This window comes from Dendrobates tinctorius, unplaced genomic scaffold, assembly GCF_039654945.1.
Source record: "Dendrobates tinctorius isolate UK_male_01 unplaced genomic scaffold, ASM3965494v1 ptg000019l, whole genome shotgun sequence".
NCBI lineage: Eukaryota > Metazoa > Chordata > Amphibia > Anura > Dendrobatidae > Dendrobates > Dendrobates tinctorius.
This window is the reverse complement of record NW_027361687.1, coordinates 61,172,204-61,194,694: the sequence shown is the minus strand read 5'-3', so window position 1 is coordinate 61,194,694 and position 22,491 is coordinate 61,172,204. Positions and strand designations below refer to the sequence as shown.

Sequence of the window (22,491 nt, the reverse complement as noted above, 5' to 3'; positions counted from 1 at the left end):
CCTGTATGCTGTCATAGATTCTTGTCTTAAACCCTCCACGCATGCGTTACACTCTGCTCCATCGCAGCTAACATGGGCGGAACTACACAAGCAATGACGTGCTTGTTTATCATTATACACAGGGGCACATGCGCCCCAGCGTTTCAAGCCTCTCTCACTAGCTCTAGCCTCACTTCGAGTCTCCTGACCCGGAAGTGACAGCGAACACTGTCTTTCAGCATACCACTGCCACCAATGTTAAACATAGCGTTATACACCGTGCTCCAAGCCTCGCTATGGGTACTACTAGCCTCACTCCGGACTCTATGACCCCGGAAGTGACGGCAAACGCTGCCTTTTATAGCGCCACTGCCACCAATGCAAGCTACAGCATCACTTACCAGGCGGACAAGTCACACTTCAATTCACACAAGGTTTGTCAACTTATGAGCGCGTCTATCTGTCATCTTGGGACCTCAGCCCAATATTTCTTTTCCACCCTCTCCCTTCACCTTTATACTTATACCTACTTTTTCTACATAGTTTACCCGGGACTTACCCTCCCACGAACACTACTTCTAGTTTTCCTCTCCAAATGGTTAGTAGATGAGTATACTGACTTAATCAATGTACCTGGTGATATTTGGACATTTAATTCCTCATGCTTTTTGCACTTTATATGCGAGTCTCTGAAATTTTTCCTGCTGCTCCTATTACCAAGGACCCTATGATTCTAATTTGTATATTTTTGATATGTTAGTTTAGGTATGTGATCATTTTGGATGTAAATATTGTATATCTGTATATATGCGCAGGGATTTTCTGTTTTCAGTCCTAGATACCATTGTTTATTTGTTCACAATTGTATGTATAAGCACATTCATACTATGCATTTATTGTTTCAGTGAGGTTTCGAAAAGACCAATCTTGGTCGAAACGTTACCTCTTCGTCCACAAGCTCTTTATATCACTTATCTCATGCACCTGGTGATGCTTGTACAGAATAATAAAGAAATGCTTATTTTTGCACAATCCTCTACAATTTGAGTGCGACTGATTCCATTTTGTATATTGGACTTTGCGTTCAGCCAGCACCATCCTTCCTCATAGACAGAGTTCACGTCATTCTCTTGATATTAATTACATGAGATAGCCGTTGGCTATTTGTTCAATCGGTAGACCTTTATCCCTCGTATATGATTACTGAGCGTTCCTTTGCATTCAACAGGGAGTGAAGAGAAGGCCAATGCCAGAAACCTCTGAAAACAGCTTAAAACAGGGGGATCGGCTATTGAAATTCAAATAGCCTATTCATCTTTGATCATCTGTTGGCAAGTGTTTCGTGGTACCCATACACATCTGATAGTTGCCGAAACTGATGGATCCGGACAACTATTTTCCAATGTGTATGGAGGTCTTTACTGTTCATGGTGCTTTAATGTTTCGCTATCAATTGTAACCAACTCGGGGTGAGAATGGGGACATCAAAGAGGAATGACATGTAGGAGGGTCTTAAATGTACAATTGGGAGAGGAAGGTTAAACTTGACCGACCTAGGTCTGTTTTCAACCTATGTAATTATGTAACTATATGTAACTTAGTAAAGCATTCAGTTTTTTGGCTCACCATACTGATTAGTCTTTCTCGGGGGCATTTAAAAACAAATTGGCAATTGTGATCTACAGTTTTGTCTTTATTTGCACCAATTTTTTACAGTTTTGCATAGGCATTGTTATATTACGACTTCTACATTTCAGCAGCTTGCAGCTGTTTTCTTTATTCCACATTGTTTTTGACAGAAAGTGTGACTAATCTTATCTGCTGTACCTAGCTGTTGGCAGGTGAGCATGCTAAACATCTGTGACGTTACGAGGCTATTACATCATAGCATTGAAGAAGGTGACAAGAGTCCCAAGGATGATGATTAGCTGGATGCTACTCTTCGTCCACTGGACACCACATGTCTGGTATTTTCCTGAAAAAAAAAAAGTCACAAAAACATTGGCTAAATACGTGGCCATGTGTATTGTCCTATTTGGAAAAGTAATATATTTTTGCATGGCAGCTTCTCTTAATGGTCTACATAGGAATTTCACATTTTTCTTCCCATTTGCCAAGTCTAATTTTGCACCCTCCTACATCTACTTACCGCACACTTGCAGCTTAAAGCTTCTTTCAATAGTTGGCCCATTAGTGTATATTTTAGCTTCATAAATCCCACTGTCTTCTTCAGTCAAATTACTCAACTTTAACCAAAAACTAGGCTGTTGGGAAGTCAGCCGCTTGAGGAACCTTGGGTTGATAACATTAAGATGGTCTGATTTGTCGATTGCCACCATTTTCTGCATGTGAGACCAAAATACACTGGTGATCTCAGTATTCTTCGGTATGTTAACTTGGAACAAGATGGAGCCACCAAACTTTGCCGACAGTGTCTGTCTGGTCGTATCTGAGAGGACACCTGAAAACAAAATTAGAATGAAACGATTTTGATTAAGGATGGCTTCACGACAATATTTTTATGTATGCTTCGTCCAACTCCCCAAAAAACAGACGTGCCCCTGATGAAACCATTGACTACACATACAGTGGGTACGGAAAGTACTCAGACCCCTCTAAATTTTTCACTTTCATGCATTTGAAGACTTCCGGGGCATAGACCGCGCTGGAAAATACTGGCGCATGCGCAGTAGCGATTATATGCTTCACCCACAAAGCATACTGCGCAGTCGCCGGTGGCCTTTACAATGCGCAAGCGCGGAAACCAACGTTATCTGTGCTATTCACAGATGAAGATTACGTTCAGCAAGCCGAGGAGGGAGGGGGAAAAGAGCGACTAAGATACGCCCATCGGCCCGGACGGCAGCGATTTGCATACATCCCCAACAACATAAAAAAGGTATTTATGCCTCAAAGGTGCTGGGTCGGGGGAGTCAAAAGTCCTAATACAATCCTTATGGGACGCGCAATTGGGTGATATCTTTACATGATATCACGAAATATGGGTGACAGATTCCCTTTAAGACAGTTTGCTGTATCTGTGGAGATGTTCCAGTGGAGAGAACTAAGGGAGGATGGGTGGTGCTGATGTTAATCTTGGAGGAGCCAAGTAGCTAGGAAAGAAGAGAGTTCTCTGGGGATTGGTGAGGTCCGGTACTGCCTGCCATACACATTAGATGGCTTTTGTTGTAACCATGCTTCAATTGTTTTGCCAGCTGCCATCTCAACCATTTATCCTGTACACAGAAGCGTTTGTTTGGCCGATGGACATGTCAGTCGGCTTAACATTGCATGTCAGTCGGCAGCTTAACCTTGCAATCTGCGGCCTGAAATCGGACTTGTCCAGTGGACATCTCTTCCGAAGATTAGTTGGCCGGCACCCCATACACATTAGACCATCAGCCGAATCCGTTGATATTAGAGGGTTCAGCCAACATTAGTCTAATGTGTATCGGGGTCTTAATAAAATTCAGAAGTGTAAAGTATGTCTTGATGTTTCAGTTGTGAGATTTTATGGTGCTGTCCCGGAAAAGGGAAGTGTGCCGATATCAGCTTTTCAACAATATAAAGAGCTGTGTCCAACACCGTACACTGTTTATGCTGCCATAGCTTTCAACATAATAGTTGGGGGAACTCGAGGACAGAATTTACTCTGAAGGAAGTAGGAACATCCTTTAGCTCAAATCACTGAGGATCTTAAGAGAACCCTGGCTAAAGTGGTTGGTAAAGGCACTTTGACCATCAATGACCAGGAGCCTCTGTTGCTCTTGGTCCATATCTAGCCATGAGTCATGGGTTCGCTTGGAGTCAACTTCTGCTCTGTTTTTCCCACCTCCAGCATTACTGCAGCTGCACTAACCCTGGATGTGGGATTTGCAGGAAGTATTAGATACCACAATTTAATTTTTTTCCTTTTTTAATACATGGAGTCGGAGCAGCAGGCGAGATGATGTCTACCGAAGTTTATCTCTAAATGCAGCCTCTGCATGATCTATTACAGGAAAGTTCCATTGTGTGATGATGGCGTTTCTCTGCTGAGAAATTCTCTCCGGGAACAATACACAAAATCTCTAAATAAGACTTCAAAGAGGCATTGGAATTGGTTTTTCAGCTGTTGTTTCCTAATGGCAGAAAACATAAGTGCAGATTTGTCTTCGGAAGTGCTGAGGATTATGGCCATAGTCACACATCACGGTCATTTAGAGCCATTGTAAGAATTACGTTAGGGATCTGCATTAATAGCAATATACAATAGTTTTTTCTGCGATGTAATTCCTATAACAGCTCTACGTGGCTGCAAGGAATTTGCATTGCATCTCAAAAAAAAAAAATGGTGGTGTTGAACACAGGTCCCGATTGACAGCCATTCACTGTTTATCTGGCGCTGATTAGAAAGCTAAGCTCTGATTGGTTTCAAAAGGAAAAAGAAGTGCTGCAATTTTTTATAGCTATATATACTGTATATATAGATTAATTAGGGAGTATTTGTAAAGAAGTTGTGGGTATAGAAGAGGCGGTATGCATAAAAAGGATGAGACAGAAATACTCGATCTTACAGATTTTTATCTTCCATCCTGTCTTTCAAAGCATCAAAGAAATGTCATGCTTTTATAAAGGGGTAAAATAATATTTTTCTCTAGAAGCCAATAATGGTGGCTTTTGATACAGAATACTAGCATTGAGTGCTATCAACAGTTACGCCCAAATTATCAGCATTGAATATCGTCTGCTGCCTATTTGTTGGATTTCTCCATAACACAAAGGACAGATATGACATTCTGTAATGTATCTACAAAATCAGAGCTTCATGTCATCTATACTCCAAAGCAAAGCTCCTTACTATTCCTTTGAGTATTTAATGGGTGTCCGACAGCAAAAATTGACTGTTCAAACCAACCATAGGTGCTCGGTGCACCCTTGAAGCGGCCAAACAGTTCTTACTTGTTTTCCATCAATCTCTACCCTCCTCTTCATTAGTTGACAGCTCTACCTTTACAATAGCCAGAGTAGTGCATAGATAGATGGAAAACAAGTAGGCTGGGGCTTATTGGCCATGCCACGAGTGCACCGAGCTCATGTACTTGGTTTGAACAGTCATTTTGTGCTGGCAGACTCCCTTTAACATTCAACATTTGTCCAGAGGTTGTCTTCTTTGGACACTTTCTTTCTGAAAAACTGATCACTACTTCTGGGACCTCCAGCTTTCAGTTGTGAGCTGTGTGTTCTCACACCACAACGTCACCACAAGGGAAAAAAGATCATCACATGGTATCAGTTGAAAGTGACATGCTGAGTCTTCAGTTGTCTCCAGTTATTGGACCCTAAGATTTAACCCTATTGCTTGCTAAAAAAATAATATTCTTAACACCCAACATGGACCAATCCCCCATATCTCACCCCTGAATGGATGCCAAGGGTTCAGTCTTCTGATGAAGCTTCCCGGCACCACAGGTAGGAAACCTTCATGGAGCATTGCTTACTGAGATGATCCTGGAGGCTTCAGGGGCTCCCAGATTAGTCAAGTCTTCAGGGAGATTTCCTGTTTTCCCGGGAGTCTGTCAGATGTTCCAGGAAAGTTGGCAAGTGTGTCCAAAAGGGTGATCATACTTTGGCATCAATAAAGATTCACCAGGAACTGAAAGATGGTTTACTGTCATTGCTAGGTAGTAGGGTCAACTGTTAGGCGTCGGGTTCCTGCAGCGGCACAGGAGGAATCCAGAGCCTCACATTCTGCGGTCTCCCATTCTTCATCGACCGCGGAGGGCTAAGTCCTTCCGTCACTCCACTGAGCATGCTCACAAGACAATCTCCCATTGGAGATCGGGAGTCACATGCACAGGTCCTTCTCTAGATCTGATTGGTCCATCTCAGGGATCTGGAAGCTTCCGGAAGGTCACGGCTATAAAAGGTTCGCATGGCCGCTTGGCCATGCGCTAGTATAGACTCTAGTTGCTAACTGTGTGAATGATGACGGATGTATGGACTTGCAAATGACTCATTAAGATTCCCTTCCCTCTGATATTACGTGTGTGGATAGGGAACTAGTGATAGAGTCAGCGCCAGTCAGTGGCAAGCTACAGGCCACAGTACGCATCCTCCACAGGGCTAGCGTCCGACAGTGTGCCTGCTACCGGGCATTATCGTATAGCGGCAGTGTCTGTCGTGGCGCTGCAGTCAGCAGTACTTCTTGGTGTCCGCGGTTGCGACGCTGCACGCACGGTAGGTCTAGAGGGACGCAGACTCTGCCCAAGTCCTGTGACCACATACCGTGCGTGCATTCCACTGAGTTCTGTGACGTCAACAGAATCGGTCTTTGTATTTAACGCCTCGGCGCCTCTGTGAAGGAACAGAGACCGCCCAGCGCACTCCGGGTGACGTTCAACCCGCGTGTGTTATACCGCCATATAGTGCGTCTGCCATTACATAGCAGCAGCGTAACACCTTCTGCACGGTGGACCCCGGACGGCGAACGCACTTATTATTATTTATTATTTAGTGTGTTCCGCCATCCCTAACACAACTCTTGAAGCCAAGTATTGTTTTGCCAAGTACTTAAAGGGGTCAGATACGGCTTTAAAGAAGGCGATTCATTTTATTACAATAATTAAATGATTACAGAAAATAGGAAATTGTGTTATATTGCATACACTTTTGCACAATATAAATCACAAAGGAAAGGACTTACATTGCATACTACATAAGAAAAACTTTAGGAATAGCGACTCATCTGTCCGGGAAACATCAACTGTGAGACACAAAACAGCGAGGACAGAGAAATTCCTGGGATATCAACACTGTGAACCCAAGGATGTCCCGTTCTTAGTCAACAGGTTAACAGCCTTCTGTCTTAGCTGAAATCTTCCCCAGCTAATGTCTTGCTTGGAAATTGAAAAACAATGCCTGTATAACCAAATGTTATACAAGTTCTGACAGGTTCTATTTGTCCGATATTGTATCCCTCGTACTGAGTGGCCAGCTTTGTAGATGTCAATCAACATCAAACAAATGCATCACGGGATAAACTATGCCAAAAGCCCTCCTGATCCCAAATGTTCTACCATACTATTGTAAGAGGTGGAAGCAGTTCATATGATGCAGTGAGTAACTGAGACAGAGAAGGGTTAACAGTCTTTACTAAACAGAAGTTCACAGCAATACTCCTCACAGGGAGGCAATGTAATAGGGTAACAGAAATATACAAATAAACAGTGCACTTATCGGTTGAAGTTCTGGCAGGGGGAAGGCTGGAATATCTCACGGCGGCGTCGCAAATGGCACACAAAGTCTCTGTTCCGCAAGAAGGAATAGCACTGTCGCCTGACAGTACCGAAGGGTGCAGTCCTCTTTGTCTTTAATGCGCTGTAGCGTGGAAACAATCCTCTAGATGAATGTCCGAAGAATGGCGCTGGGCACTGGCTGCAAGCACATGCACTGTCTGCAACAGTTCGCAGTCTCTCAGAGTAGTCTCTATGCTGTGCCAATGGTATCCTAGCTGGAACAACATTATCCAGTGGTTTGCTCACAAATGGTAACTGAATAGTGTCAGGGATAATCTGTAAGTCAGCACACGGAAGTCTTGAAGACAGGGAGTCATGAGTAGGAGCTGCGGAGAGGGAGTCAACATGTCGCTTTCCAGCCAAGTCTGCCCCATTCCCACGCTCAGTCCCCCATAAGTACCTCGTGCCCCCTGCTGTCTGACCAGATGTTCCTTCCTCCCAGGGGAAATCTCCCCCACTAGCAGTGGTGACAGCCCCAATAGTTCCAGCCTTAAAGGGCACCGCACACCGCTGCTTCTGTCTTGTCTCATCTTCTTACACCCCCCACTCTTTTCACTCGCCATTCCACGGGCAAGGCATCTGGAACACAACTGGGAAGCTTGCTTTCAGTTTCAGCGGATTGCCACCACGAATTGGTCTTGATTATACCGTATACGGGGCTGGCCAGCCGTGGTTCGCTCGGAGCGACGTAGATTGGAAGGAATAGTGGAGTCTTCTCACAGGGGCAGGACCGAATCTTCATTCGCCAAAACGTTGTCCCCAGGAATTTCAGGATTCTGACCAGTGGCTGTACCTTCAGATGGTTGTTCGAGACCCTCCCCTTCCTCCTCTACTGTCACTGGAGTGACTTCTTCGGAAACTCTGGGATGTTCTCTCCTTCATCTGGGATCTTGAGAAAGGCATGTCATATTGCTATGGAGCACCCGAGTGGGCAGGGGCGTATCTAGGGGGGGGCAGCCGGGGCAGTTGCCCCGGGCGCAGCCAGCAGGGGGGCGCAGTCGGGCCGCCTAATGCAGCGGTCCGCAGTGTCCCTCCCTGGCAGCTGTGTTCTGCCGCCCCCCTTGGCCTGAGAGTCGGCGGTTCTCTGTGTCAGCTGTCAAGCTGACAGCTGGCGCAGAGAAGGTGCGCGTGCCGGCTCCCAGGGAACAATTGTACTGGCGTCTGTATAGACGCCAGTACAATTGCAGCTCTGACTGCCGGGCCAGAGCGACGTCAGCAGCGTGATCAGGTCGCTGCTGACGTCACTCCCCGGCACTCCAATGTGGAGCTGAAGAAACCACCGAAGATGGGGGGTGTTAATGAGTGGGGATGGGGGTTAATGAGTGGGGATGGGGATAATGTGTAGTGGGGTTAATGAGTGGGGATGGGGTTAATGCGTGGGGGGGTTAATGAGTGGGGATGGGGATTAATGTGTAGTGGGGATGGGGGTTACTGTGTGGGGGGTTAATGAGTGGGGATGGGGTTAATGTGTAGTGGGGTTACTGTGTGGGGGGGTTAAAGAGTGGGGATGGTGTTAATGTGTAGTGGGGATGGGGGTTACTGTGTGGGGGGTTAAAGAGTGGGGATGGGGTTACTGTGTGGGGGGGTTAATGTGTGTGGGGAGATTTGAGGACACAGCGTATGTATGAGGAAACAGTATGGGGGTTGGGTGCAGACAATATGGGGAGCGAACGGGTTAATGTGTGCAGACACAGTATGGGGAGTCAGGCGTATGTGTGAGCAGACAGTATAGAGAGTGAGGGGGTAAATATATGAGGAGACAGTATGGTGAACAGGTGGGATGCTAGAGGGGAATAGTGTGAGGCGACAGTATATTGCAGATATTTTTATTTCGGGGCATTATAATGACACTTCTATCTTTAAGGGCATCGTGTGGAGATTTGCTGCAGAAGACCAGAGAAGATGGAAGTCTGCAGAGACGAGAAGTGGATGAGAAAACTCATCAAGGGGTCTGGACAAGAAGAAGAAAAGGAGAACGACTCCAGAGACGACGTCATCTATAAGGTACCTGGATGTAAATATTATTTGTGATACTGACTTATTCTCATGTTTTTATTTATTAGGAACATTAAAGGGGTTGTCCAGGTTTGTACGGAGTCTGCAGTCATTCTATGTGACTGCAGACTTCTGAATTCTCACAGTGCTCACTGAACGCTGTTAGGATTCTCTCCTGCCAGTAATTTACATACATGCGGTCACATGCTGACTAGACATGTGTGGCCTCACTCAATGAAAATGAAATGAGCGAGGCCGGGCACGTCTAGTCGGAATGTGGCCAGAAGTAAATAAATCACATACTTGTGCTGACATGACTGTACATCGGCAAGGGAGAATCCTAAATGTGTGCAGTGCATTAGTTGTGATAATTCAGAAGCTGCAATGTCAGGATTCAGCTCTGCAGGTTCCAGTAGTCATCACACGGACACCACTCATATGCGATTTTCATACTTGACAACGAGCTTCTCTTCCTGCTTACAGTTTTTTACTGAACATTGAGAGCATTAGGGAGAGCAGCTCGTGGGTACATGGCTAAGAGTGCAAGTCGCATATGTACTTGGTGTGTGTGTGGGGGGGGCGCCGAACCAAATTCTTGCCTCGGGTGCCAGGAAGCCTAGATACGCCTCTGCGAGTGGGTGCATTCTCCTCTCCTTCTGGAAGAACGTCATACACAGGACCCTCCACACCAACTCGACGCTTCACTCTGTAGGGTCTACTCTCCCATCGGTTTTCCAGTTTGTCATGGGGACGTTTGTCCCTCACTAACACTCGATTGCCCACCTGTAGATCTGTCCTCCGAAGAGGAAGCTTCTCCACATGTTCCAGCTCCTGGAGCCCGGTCAGCACCAGACGATGTAGGGTCTGTAACCAGCGGCGATGTTCTTGGACCCAGGTAGACACCCCCGTCCATGGGTAGTCTTCCCTTGGATCCAGCTCCATAATGTCCTTTCCTGCTCGCCCTAACAACAAAGAATAAGGCGTGTGGCCCGTAGGCTGATGGACTTGGTTGTTGTATATCCACACAAGTTCGAAGACATATTCTGGCCACTTGCCCTTCCAATCATCTTCCAGAGTCCGTAACATTTGACTTATGGTACAGTTAAATCGTTCGCAGGCCCCGTTCCCCTGAGGAGTTGTGGCCACAAATTACACAAATTAGAGAAGCATCACATGATTTTTCGAACAGTGCCAATACTTTTGTCCACCCTCTTTTTTATGTTTGGTGTGGAATTATATCCAATTTGGCTTTAGGACAATTCTTTTTGTGTTTTTTCATTTAAGACAAATTAAATGAAGATAATAATAACAAAGAATTTGTGTTTGCAATCATTTTCAGGAAGAAGCTGAGTATTATCTGACAGAATTGCAGGGGTGTCAATACTTTTGGCCACAACTGTATGTGACCTGTCAAACCGATAGATCAGCTGTAATTTGTCCATCACTTTGCCCAAGATATATTTATATATTTATGTGTATATTCATGAGCCTTTTTGATGCAATAAAATGTAATTTTATTTGAATTTCATGGACTTGTACTCCGTTTTCTTTTTGTGTTGGGAGTCTCCTTGGAGATTTTTTTCCAGGTCCTATTAATGAGGCTGAGGACTGTAATCGATATGGTTTAAAATGTATTCTGTTCTTATTTTCCTGTATTTTAGTTGTGACTGAGGGCCCAGCCGTGTCCAACAGGGCCCAGGGGGAGGCTAGTGGGGACTGGGGCACTCGTCCAACTGTGCGTAGGAGGAGGCTAGTGGAGACTGGTGGCAGCGTCCAACAAGGTCCAGGGGTAGTCACCACTAGCCTCCCCCTGGGCCCTGTTGGACACGGCCGGGTCCCCAGTCCTCACTAGCCTCCCCCTGGGAACACAGATCACCGCCGCAGGAGCGTGGCTAGGTAAGAGGAAAGGTTTTGTATCATTTTTATTGAAAGCGGCAAGCCACACTATGTTTCACTGGCAGGATGGAGACACATGGACCATGCATCTCCATCCTTCCCGAGGCAGAATGGAAACATGGGGGCAGGATTGGAGACACGAGGGCAGATTGGAGACACGGGGGGCAGGATGGGAGACATAGAGGCAGGATGGGAGACACGGGGGCAGGATGGGAGACACAGGGGGCAGGAAGGGAGACACGGGGCAGGATGGGAGACACAGGGGCCAGGATGGGAGACACAGGGGGCAGGATGGAGACACAGGGGGCAGGATGGAGACATGGTGCAGGATGAAGACATGGTGCAGGAATATGGGGCAGGATGGAGACAGGGCAGGATGGAGACAGATGTGGCAGGATAATAGCGCAGGATGGAGACAGATGGTGCAGGATCATGGGTCAGGATGGATACAATGGAGACATATGGGGCAGATTTGGCAGGATCATGGGACAGATGGGGCAGGATGGATACGATGGAGACAGATGAGGCAGGATCATGGGGCAGATGGGGCAGGATCATGGGACAGATGGGGCAGGATCATGGGACAGATGGGGCAGGATCATGGGACAGATTGGGCAGGATGGTTAGATCATATGGCGCAGGATGGGACATCACATGGGGGCAGGATAGGAGAACACATGACTAGAGCAAGGAATGAGGCACATGGGGGACAGGATAGGGAATATTATTATCATAGGGGCTAATTACGGGTTATTATTACTGCAGTGATGTATTTTTTGAGGATACTGTTTTAAATGGGGAGCTGTTCTGTTACTGTGCAGAGCACCACTATCGCTTTTTTTTCTTCATCTGGTGTAGTTTAGAATTTACGTAAAAAAGTAATGTGTTTTGCAAGTGGTGGTCTAGATAACTGTTATTTCCTGCAGAGACAAGCCCTGGCTGGAATAAGTGCTGGCAGTCTGTGCTGGATGAAGATTAAAAACAAAGATGAAGGAGTTCACCTAGAGACGTGACTGGTGAGTCAGTGTGTTACATGTACATTGACACTATACACTGTATACTATATACAGCGAACCTGTGTACAATGTCACCAGTGATCATAGTATTACCTTTACATTATACAATATATATAGAACTCCTGTGTAAAATGTCATCGGTGATCACTGTATTACCTGTACACTATGCACTATATACAGAGCTCCTGTGTATAATGTCAGTAGTGATCACTGTATTACCTGTACACTGACACTATATCATAGAATCATAGAATCGTAGAGTTGGAAGGGACCTCCTGGGCCATCTGGTCCAACCCCCTGCTCAAAGCAGGATACGCTAAATCATCCCAGTCAGATGTCTGTCCAGCCTCTGTTTGAAGACTTCCATTGAAGGAGAACTCGCCACTTCTCGTGGCAGCTTGTTCCACTCATTGATCACTCTAACTGTCAAAAAGTTTTTTCTAATATCTAATCTGTGTCTCCTCCCATTCAGTTTCATCCCATTGCTTCTAGTCTTTCCTTGTGCAAATGAGAATAAAGTTGATCCTTCTACAATGTGACAGCCCTTGAGATATTTGTAGACACCTATTAAGTCTCCTCTCAGTCTTCTTTTTTGCAAACTAAACATTCCCAAATCCTGCAACCTTTCCTCATAAGACAGGGTTTGCAGACCGGTCACCATTCTGGTCGCTCTTTTCTGAACTTGCTCCAGTTTGTTGATGGCTTTTTTAAAATGTGGTGCCCAAAACTGGGCACAATATTCCAGATGAGGTCTGACCAAAGAGGAGTAGAGGGAAATAATGACTTCACGTGATCTAGACTGTATGCTTCTGTTAATACATCCCAGAATTGCATTTGCCTTTTTTGCTGCTGCATCACACTGTTGACTCATATTCAGTCTGTGATCTATTAGTATACCCAAGTCTTTTTCACATGTGCTGTTGCTTAGCCCTATTCCTCCCATTCTGTATATGCTTTTTTCATTTTTATTGCCCAGATGTAGTACTTTGCATTTTTCCCTGTTAAAAAACATTCTGTTAGTTGCTGCCCACTTCTCCAGTTTATTTATATCTTTTTGAATCCTCTCTCTCTTCTCTAGTATTAGCTATCCCTCCTAGCTTTGTGTCATCAGCAAATTTAATCAGTTTACCCTCAATTCCTTCATCTAAATCGTTGATAAAGATGTTGAACAATACAGGGCCCAGGACAGAGCCCTGTGGTACCCCACTTGAGACATTCTTCCAACTGGATGTGCAGCCATTTACGACCACTCTTTGGATCCGATCACTAAGCCAGTTATGAATCCACCTAACAGTTGCCTTGTCCATTCCATACTTAGTCATTTTTTCAATAAGGATTGTATGAGATACTTTGTCAAATGCTTTGCTGAAGTCAAGATATACTATATCTACAGCATTTCCTTGATCCACCCAGTCAGTGATTCTGTCATAGAAGGAAATTAAGTTAGTCTGACATGACTTATTAGTTTCAAACCCATGCTGACTCTGTTTAATCACTTCATTCTTATCCAGGTACTGACATACATGTTGTTTAATAATTTGTACAAAGATCTTTCCTGGTATAGAAGTCAGACTCACCGGCCTATAGTTGCCTGGGTCCACCTTCTTCCCCTTTTTGAAGATAGGAACAACATTTGCTCTTCTCCAGTCTTCTGGGACTTCTCCTGTTCTCCAAGAATTTTCAAAGATTATGGAGAGGGGTTCAAAAATTTCTTCTGCTATCTCCTTCAGTACTCTGGGGTGTAATTCATCTGGACCTGGAGACTTGAATTCATTTAGGTTAGCTAAGTGTTTCCTCACTATCTTTCTGTTTATAGATATCCTGGATTCTTCTATTCCCTTAATAGGACAGTGAAGAACAGTTGATGTTACATTTCCTTTCTGAGAGAAAACAGATGCAAAATAGAAATTTAAAAGTTCGGCCTTCTCATCATTCTGTCTTACCATTTCATCATTTTCATCCTGTAAAAATCCTATAGCATCTTTGACTTTTCTTTTACTTTTGACATATCCCCAAAATCCTTTATTATTGCTTTTGACATCTCTTGCGAGCCTCAATTCATTGTCAGCTTTAGTAATCTGATTTGTGCCCTGCAGGTTCTGCAGACAGCATTATATTCTTCTTTAGATATGCCTCCCTCTTTCCATTTTGTAAACATTTTTTTCTTCCTTTTTAGCATGTGCTTAAGTTCTGTGTTCATCCATCCTGTGTATAATGTCAACGGTGATCACTGTATTACCTGTACACAGACACTGCATACTAAGTACATATCTCCTGTGTATAATGGCACTTATGGTGATATTGTGTTTTTTTATTACTGATCAGTATTGTAGTATCCAGTCACTATGTGGTGGTACTATGTTGTCCCGCCATGGTGTGGCAGCATTTGTTCCTTGTATGTGCTATTATTTGGTCACTATATGGTGGTAATATGTGGTCTGGTCATGATGTGATGGTATTTGTTCCTTGTATGTGGTATTATTGGTCATCATATGGTGGTAATATGTGGTCTGGACATGGTGTGGTGGTATTTGATCCTTGTATGTGCTTTTATTTGGTCACTATGTGGTGGTAATATGGTGTCTGGTCATGGTGCAGTGGTTTTTGTCCCCTATATGTGATATTATTGGTCAATTTAAAAATTGAACAATAAATAAAAATATACCTAAACTGTATTGGATATTTTAACAAATGTTTGATAAGTTAGAGTAGCGTAGAGTAGGGCCCGGCCAAAAGAGTCTACCTTGTCATGGTGGCGGCTTAAAAAATCTTTCGACTGTGGACAGTTCGAGGGGTGGAGGCGGGGCTGGGGTGGAGCCTGGGTGGAGTCTCAAGGGGGCCCAAAAAATTTTGCCAGTATGGGGCCCCAAAATTCCTAGTGGCAACCCTGCTTCTGGTATAGTAGTCCATTTCTCATCTGCAGCTGTTCCCACTGTCAGAAGATCTTCAATGCCTCTGGAGTCAAGGCACTTCGCTGTTTTGGACTAGGCAGTTCCCCCTTTGTCAGCCAGTGCCTAAATAAAGAGAGTTCACGGTCCTCCTGCTGTAACTGCACCCATTCGTCTCGGGATTTCCCCAACACTCTTTCATGTCGGGAGACTTGCATATGGTCCGGCGTGGCCGCCGCCATCCCAGTGGTCCTTCGGAACCCGGGAACCTCTTCCCCCTCTAACTACTCATCCCTACTCTTCCCCGGCGGTGCGTGTCTTGCTCGAGACAGGGCGTCAGCATGTGTGTTCTCTGCTCCTCTCTTGTAGGCAGTCCGGTACCGGAACTTTGCCATCCTGGCCACCCATCGTTGTTCTAAGGCGCCTAGCTTAGCATTCTCCAGGTGCACCAGTGGGTTTTTATCAGTATGGACCAGCACCTCCGAGCCACACAGGTATTCTGCAAATCTCTCCGTCATAGCCCACACCAACAGCAGCAACTCCAGCTTGAAGGAGCTGTAGTTGTCCGAGTTATGCTCAGAATCGTGAAGGGACCGACTGGCATAGGTGATCACCCTCTCCTTTCCGCCCTGCACCTGCGACATCACCACGCCATGACCATGTAAGCTGCCGTCAGTGTGGAGAATGAACCGTAAGGAGAAGTCCGCATAGGCCAGTACCAGGGCCTCGGTTAATGCTTTTTTCAACTTCGAGAATACCTTCTCCTGTCTTTCTTCCCAACCAATGGATTTTCACTTGACATTTGGGGGCACCCCTTTCAGAAGTTCAAGCAACGGTTGTACAACCCGGGTGAAGTTCTTCACAAAACGTCGGTAGTACACTGTTAGACCTAGGAACGCACGGACAGCCTTCACGCTCTCTGGAATCTCTGGAATCGGCCAGTCTCTGATCACCGCAATCTTTTCTTGTGATGGTCGCACTCCTTCAGCAGAAACGATATGCCCCAGGTACTCGATCTGAGTCCAAAACAGGTGGCATTGTTGAGGTTTCACTTTTAGCCCGTACTTCTGCAGACGGCTGAACACCTGCTCCAATCTCCACAAATGGTCTTCAAACGTAGCAGCGCACACAATGATGTCATCCAAATATATCAGGGTAGCTTCAAAATTCAGGTCGCCTAGACACCTCTCCACCAGCTGCTGGAACGTACCGGGGGACTTGGCCAATCTGGATGGCATTCGGTTGAATTCAAAAAGGCCCATGGGAAGCATGGAGGCCGTCTTTGCCCTGTCCTTTTTGGACTTCGGCACTTGCAATAACCACTGGCAAGATCCAGTGTGGAAAAGAATTTGGCCTTACCCAATGCAGACAGAGATTCTTTGATCTGGGGCAGGGGATATGAGTCACGTACCGTGCAGGCGTTAAGCTTACGGTAGTCCACACAGAACCTCATGGTCCCATCATTTTTCCGCACTAACACAATAGGGGCCGTCCATGGACTTTGGCTTTCTCTGATGACACCCTCCTGCAGCATCTGAACCGAGCATTTCTCTCACTTCCTGGTATTACTGTGGGGGAATCTGCCGGTAATGCTCTCGGATGGGCACAGTCTCTCTCGTGGGGATATCATGGGTAATTGCTGTAGTGCAACCGAAGTCATCATCATGGTTTGAAAAGACGGATCGGTAACGCACCAGCAATGCCTCCACCTGATGTATCTGAGTGGGGGTGAGCTCAAACAGTTCAGGCATTTGCTCCAGGACACGCTGACCGTCTTGGATGTACTGAGGGTCGGCCGTTGGGGAGGTAGTGACTTTCACCGACCATGGATCCTCTGGACTTACTGCTAGCTGTATGTCCTGGGGCGCCACAACTTCTTTGGGCATGCCCACTACTTGGGCTACTTCACTTCTACGGGGAACAACAATCTCCTGATCAGTGAGGTTCACACAACGCACCAGTACTGTTGCCTCTCGTACCACAGCCAGTGTCCGGGCCACCAGCAATCCCGCAGGCAGTTGTTGCACTACCGGAGGTTCCAATTGAACTTCCACCCCCCTCCAGCGGTTAACATGGTTAACATGGTCTGTCCTGGTGGTAGGGTGAGTTGTGCGGACGCCGGTACCACCACCTTTCCCAGTATTTCCCCCTGACTGGAGACTTCCTGCACATGGGCTATACGTATTAGCTGCTGAAACACCCGCCGCTGGAAGGTATGTGGACTCCACTGACTCAAAGACAAATGTGAGGATTCATCAGTCAGCAACCTTCCGAACTCTTTCTAGATATTTATTCCTAAGGAAGGTTACAATGTGGCCGTGGTGTTATGAATGAGTCACTGAAGGAGGAAAAAACAAAAATACAAGCTAAGTCCAGAAAACCGGAGAGGTTGGTAGCTATCGGATTGCAGACCCCTGATCCTATCCACAACAACTATCAATAGCCGTGGGGGGTTCCAACGATGCCCTAGACCCCTCGATCGCAGCCAGAGAACTAAATAGGCCTAAAGAAAGAAAGGGGAAATCTAAACTGCCCCAGAGCAGACCCCAAAGCAATAGGCAGCCCCCAACATATAATGACAGTGAAGCAAGATGAAAACACTAACACAGATAGAAAGATAGGTTGAGCAAACGATGGGGCCCAAGCTAACTAAAAAGGACAGGATAGAAAAGCTGCTGTCTGCAATCCGTAAAAAACCCTACCAAAAAATGTCCCAACCGTCTGATAGGAAAAACAGGCCCTGAAGTTGCTAGGACTTCAAAATGACTATATCAGCACTCAGGTAAATTCTGAAGATAGAGCAAAGAGACAAACTGATCGGAGACAAAAATGGAACTCAGCACACCCCCGACCGGGGATGGCTGAACTCCAAAAAACAAGGAAAACAAAACAAAACTAATAAGTTCAATAGCAGAGCAAAAACTTATCTTAGGGAAGCAGGAATCAGACTGGTCTGCAAGAATCCAGCAGAGAATTCACCAGCGACTCAGAAGGGAGTCGGCTGCCTTATATCCAGTCAGAAGTTCCTGCTACCCAGTCATCATCTACAAGATCAGGTGTTTGGTAATCAGCCTCACTACCTTCCTTCACCAGAAGAGGGAGTTCATCAGACATCGACGGTGTAGGGGAAAATGAACTCACAACACCGTGGCCAGCCTCTCCGAGTCAACACAATCCCTCTCCGTCCAAAATCTCTCCCCCACAGGAATACCTGCATCCAGACCACCCCTCCGACCGGGATGGGCAGGTGGTTTGCGGCCGACAATTTCATGACTGGGCCCCATTCAGGACTCAGGGTTTCCGGGAAGTGCTGTCGAAAATATTCTTCTGGCATTGTGGTCACCTGCGACCCAGTATCCACCAAACAGCATACTGCCCGTCCACCAAATTCAGCCCACACCAGAGGACATGTTGATACTAGATCTATGGGACTTCCTCTACTCCTTCCTTTCCCTTCTGGCTCCAGGCAACGTCCCCCTAGCTCAGAGCCCTTTAGTTTAATGGGCAGCGCGGAAGGGGCCCGGCCCGTCGCGGACACTCACTGGCCAAATGTCCTATTTCTCCGCAATTGTAGCATGCAAAAGACCTCGGACGACGGGCACTTCGGTCCCCATTACAAGCATTTGTCCCGCCCTGACTTCCAGCGGTACACAAGCTAGCCTCTGTTTTCTCTTTCTTCATCTGGGCCAGCTCTCCTTGAATATTCATTAGCTCTCGTCGTATCTCTTCAGCCCATTGAGGTTCGACTGCTGACTGAACTGCCAGTTCACCACTCTGGACCTTCCCTACCAGGACTGTCACCCCCTGCTCCTGTTAACGTAAGCGGGCTTCTCTTCCTATGTCAGCAAAAGTGATGCGAGGGTCTACCCGCACCCGCTCTCTCAGCGTCTGCTTGGTCAGTACGTCACGTAATCCGGTCACCAACAAGTCACGTAGCATCACATCCGTAGGCCCTATCCCCATCCCATCTTTTCTAACAATGGGGGTGTGGATTTCTTGTAGGGTATTCATGTATTGGGTGACTGTCTCCCCCTCTCTTTGCATATGACTAAAGAAGCGTGTCCGAAGTTCTCTTATGTCAGTGGGGTCCCCATGATTCGCCTCCAATATCTGAAGTACATTAGAAAACGTATCACGGTCCTGGGGGGTACGCAACATCACAGAACCTCGGGCCTCTCCATCTAGAGCCATAATGGCCTCTGCGCTCGAGCAGGGGTCATGGGGTGCATTCTCATCATACCCCTCATGCGCTCCGTCCAACTCCACAACATAGTATTAGACCCCGTAAACTATGGCAAATTGCTCAACATGGCCCCCAGAGAAATGCTGCTTCTGGGCCCCATCGCCTGTTCTGTCTCCGTGCTACCAGACTGCATCCTGCCGACTACGCCGAAATGTAAGAGGAGGAAGCAGTTCGTATGATGCAGTGAGTAACTGTAGACAGAGAATGGTTAACAGTCTTTACTAAACAGTAGTACACAGCAGTACTCCTTGCAGGGAGGCAATGAAATAGGGTAACAGAAATATACAAATAAACAGTACACTTATCGGTTGAAGTTCTGGCAAGGGGAAGGCTGGAATATCTCACAGCGGCATCGCAAATGGCACACAAAATCTCTGGCTCTGTCCCGCAAGAAGGAATAGCACTGTCACCCGACAGTGCCGATGGATGCAGTCCTCTTTGTCTTTAATGCGCTGTAGCGTGGAAACAATCCTCTAGATGAATGTCTGAAGAATGGTGCCGGGCACTGGCCACAAGCACGTGCACTGTCCGCAACAGTTCGCAGTCTCTCAGAGTAGTGTCTAGGCTGTGCCAACGGTATCCTAGCCAGAACAACAATATCCAATGGTTTGCTTGCAAACGGTAACAGAATAGCGTCAAGGGTAATCTGTAAGTCAGCACACGGAGGTCTGGAAGACGGGGAGTCGTCAGTAGGTGCTGCGGAGAGGGAGTCAACCGTCTCCTGTCGCCTTCCCGCCAAGTCTGCCCCGTTCCCGCGCTCAGTCCCCCTTAAGTACCCCACGCCCCCTGCTGTCTGACAAGATGGTTCCTTCCTCCCAGGGGAAATCTCCCACGCTAGCAGTGGTGACAGCCCCGATAGTTCCAGCCTTAAAGGGCACCACATACCGCTGCTTCTGTCTTGTCTCATCTTCTTACACCATAAACACAACATTTCTCACTAAACATTAATAACAAAACTATGCAGTAATTGGATGAATACTATAAACATACGCTTTCCCATTAAACACTGATAAAGAAACTGTACAGTACTGGGTGATACTATAAAAATGCACGTTCTCATTAAATATTGATGGAGTTATACAGTCTCCAGGTGTTAGGAAAATTACAGAAGATACAACGCTAAACTATTACTGATTAATATATTAAAGGGGTCTTTAAAGACAGGCTACCAATATGGATTCCTGATGGTCATTAACATCTTAGCACTACAAGTATTTAAGAGGAGGATTCATTAGTAGCACCAAAGATCACCGCAAGGCATTCCAGACACTCATTATTTATGCTACCTACCCTCCAAACTCAATTCCCCACCCACATAATTTAAAAAAAACCTTAATTTTTTTATTTCTAAGGGTGTTGTCATGATCAATTTGAGATTTCTAAGATTTGCCAACTCTTCTGGGAGTTCGGGAGGTCTCTCCTTATCAAGAAGCTCCCCAGACAATCTGGGAGAGTAGAAGCTGGTCATGTATCAAGTCATCAAACCACTGCATAAAAAAAGACATTAGTAACACCAAGTATAACATCGGAACTCTGAATAAAATTGCACTTACCCCATGCCGGTATCAGCAAGAGAAGGAGCACCACCATCCCCTAAGATATTCTGACGTGATCCTCTCTCCTCTAGTGTCCTAGAAAGAAAAAAGTCTTCTTTCTTGTAATAGAAAGCAGGAAAGCTCCGAAGTTTCCTGCATGGCGGATGTCCAAATCTATCTCTCCAGGGATGTGACAAGTTCTCACCAGCTTCTATGGAATGGGAAATGTCTGCCACCCAACTCCACTTCATAATATTCATCCTGCAAATAGAAGCTTTTTCCACAGGACAAGTTATTGTAAAACTTTTGATGGATGGCTTACTTTTGATACCCCAACCCCTCCTGCATTCAAAAAGGACATATCTCTTCTGAGAAAAACTCTCAGGTTTTATTACAGGATGCAATTGCTTCCTAAGACTTGTAAGTGTCATTTTGGCCTATGTCACAGTGGTTTGTAAAATGTGCTCCTAGGGAATGGCATGGAATAATGGAAAATAGGAAGATTGTTAAAGGGGGTGTCCGACACCAATTTTTTTTTCTTAGGTATAGAAGGCATTTTCACCTTCCAGTGCAGATCACTTCGTATTTGTCCTCTGTTCCATGACATTGGTATTGTCAAGTATTTACCTCGTAAGGGGATAACAAGCGCCTTGACTTACCCCCAAAAACCCCACCGTGACCATAAAATAACCACCCCCACCTTGGCGCCAACTAATACACAGATACCGGTATTTCTTTTGGAATTTTATGGCCACAGCAGCCTTTTATTATAACAATAAACAAACAATAAACACTGTATCATAAATAACATGAGTACAATGAATTTAACCCTGGAAGGAGAAGTCCTTGAAGCCACAAGATCATGGTGAAATAGTCCAAATATTGTGAACAACCCCCGACCATTTGCTCCCAGCCGTTACCCCACAGGCTCGGGAGCACCAGCACCAATAGATGTTGTCCACAAACTCCTTGGTGATCCGCCCTCTTCCGACAGAAAACTCCCCATCCACCTTTCACCAGATCACGAACAGCATACCTTTAAATGAAGGAGACCCTACCTACAGAGTCTCCAAAACCAATTTCCACCGACTTCAAGGACTCCCCCCTCCCCCAAAACCGCCACAACGAGGGGCCTTTGAACGCCTCAATGACCCGAGACCCCCACCACCCGCCAAGCGACAGCCTTCTCTATACCCTCCTGAAGGGCAAGAGCCCAAATATCGGAACCCACTGCATTCAAGTGAATCCCGTCCGCCAACCAGTAATCGCCCTCACCCTTCTCCAAATCAAAACGTCGCACGGCAACTCCCCCGTTTTTAACTATAAAAGCGGACACCGCTCTGTTGACCTTGATCCTGGCCTGGTTGACCTTTTCCAACGATCTCATGGACCGCCAACGCCTGCATGGCACGATCTCCGACCACACAATCGTGACTTCCAGATAAGTCACCCACAACCGCAAACAATCTTGCTTAATGTCCTTGATCAATTCCCGGAAGGGACGGACAGCCAGATCATTACCCCCAGCATGAATAATGAGAATATCTGTTGCCCGGTCCAACCGAACACACTCGTGAATTTCCGGCAACACCCGACGCCACACCAGGCCCCTAAAACCGATCCACCGCACCACCGCCGCCGTTCTGGAAAATCCCAACTGTC

General features: G+C 46.2%; 2 protein-coding genes across 2 annotated transcripts in view; one reads left to right on the top strand and one right to left on the bottom strand.

Moving 5' to 3' along the window:
• The window catches only part of LOC141082995 (signaling lymphocytic activation molecule-like), a 358,176-nt gene that overhangs the window by 225,191 nt on the left and 110,494 nt on the right, over positions 1-22,491 (top strand). The window lies entirely within an intron of this gene.
• Positions 1,652-20,937, bottom strand: LOC141082994 (SLAM family member 9-like). The gene is made up of 3 exons (XM_073567111.1): positions 20,848-20,937; positions 2,129-2,440; positions 1,652-1,954 (listed from the first exon to the last, which is right to left on the bottom strand). Exons 1-3 carry the CDS (start codon positions 20,882-20,884, stop codon positions 1,857-1,859), a joined length of 447 nt encoding a protein of 148 aa, XP_073423212.1. The 5' UTR covers positions 20,885-20,937; the 3' UTR covers positions 1,652-1,856.

Excerpts from the sequence above, each read along its gene's own strand:
- LOC141082994 (XM_073567111.1), bottom strand. The coding sequence starts at position 20,884 with ATGGTGGTGCTCCTTCTCTTGCTGATACCGGCATGGG. Across the intron at positions 2,441-20,847 it reads CTTGCTGATACCGGCATGGG|GTGTCCTCTCAGATACGACC; the intron begins GTAAGTGCAATT and ends TTTTGTTTTCAG. Across the intron at positions 1,955-2,128 it reads CTTTAAGCTGCAAGTGTGCG|GAAAATACCAGACATGTGGT; the intron begins GTAAGTAGATGT and ends TTTTTTTTTCAG.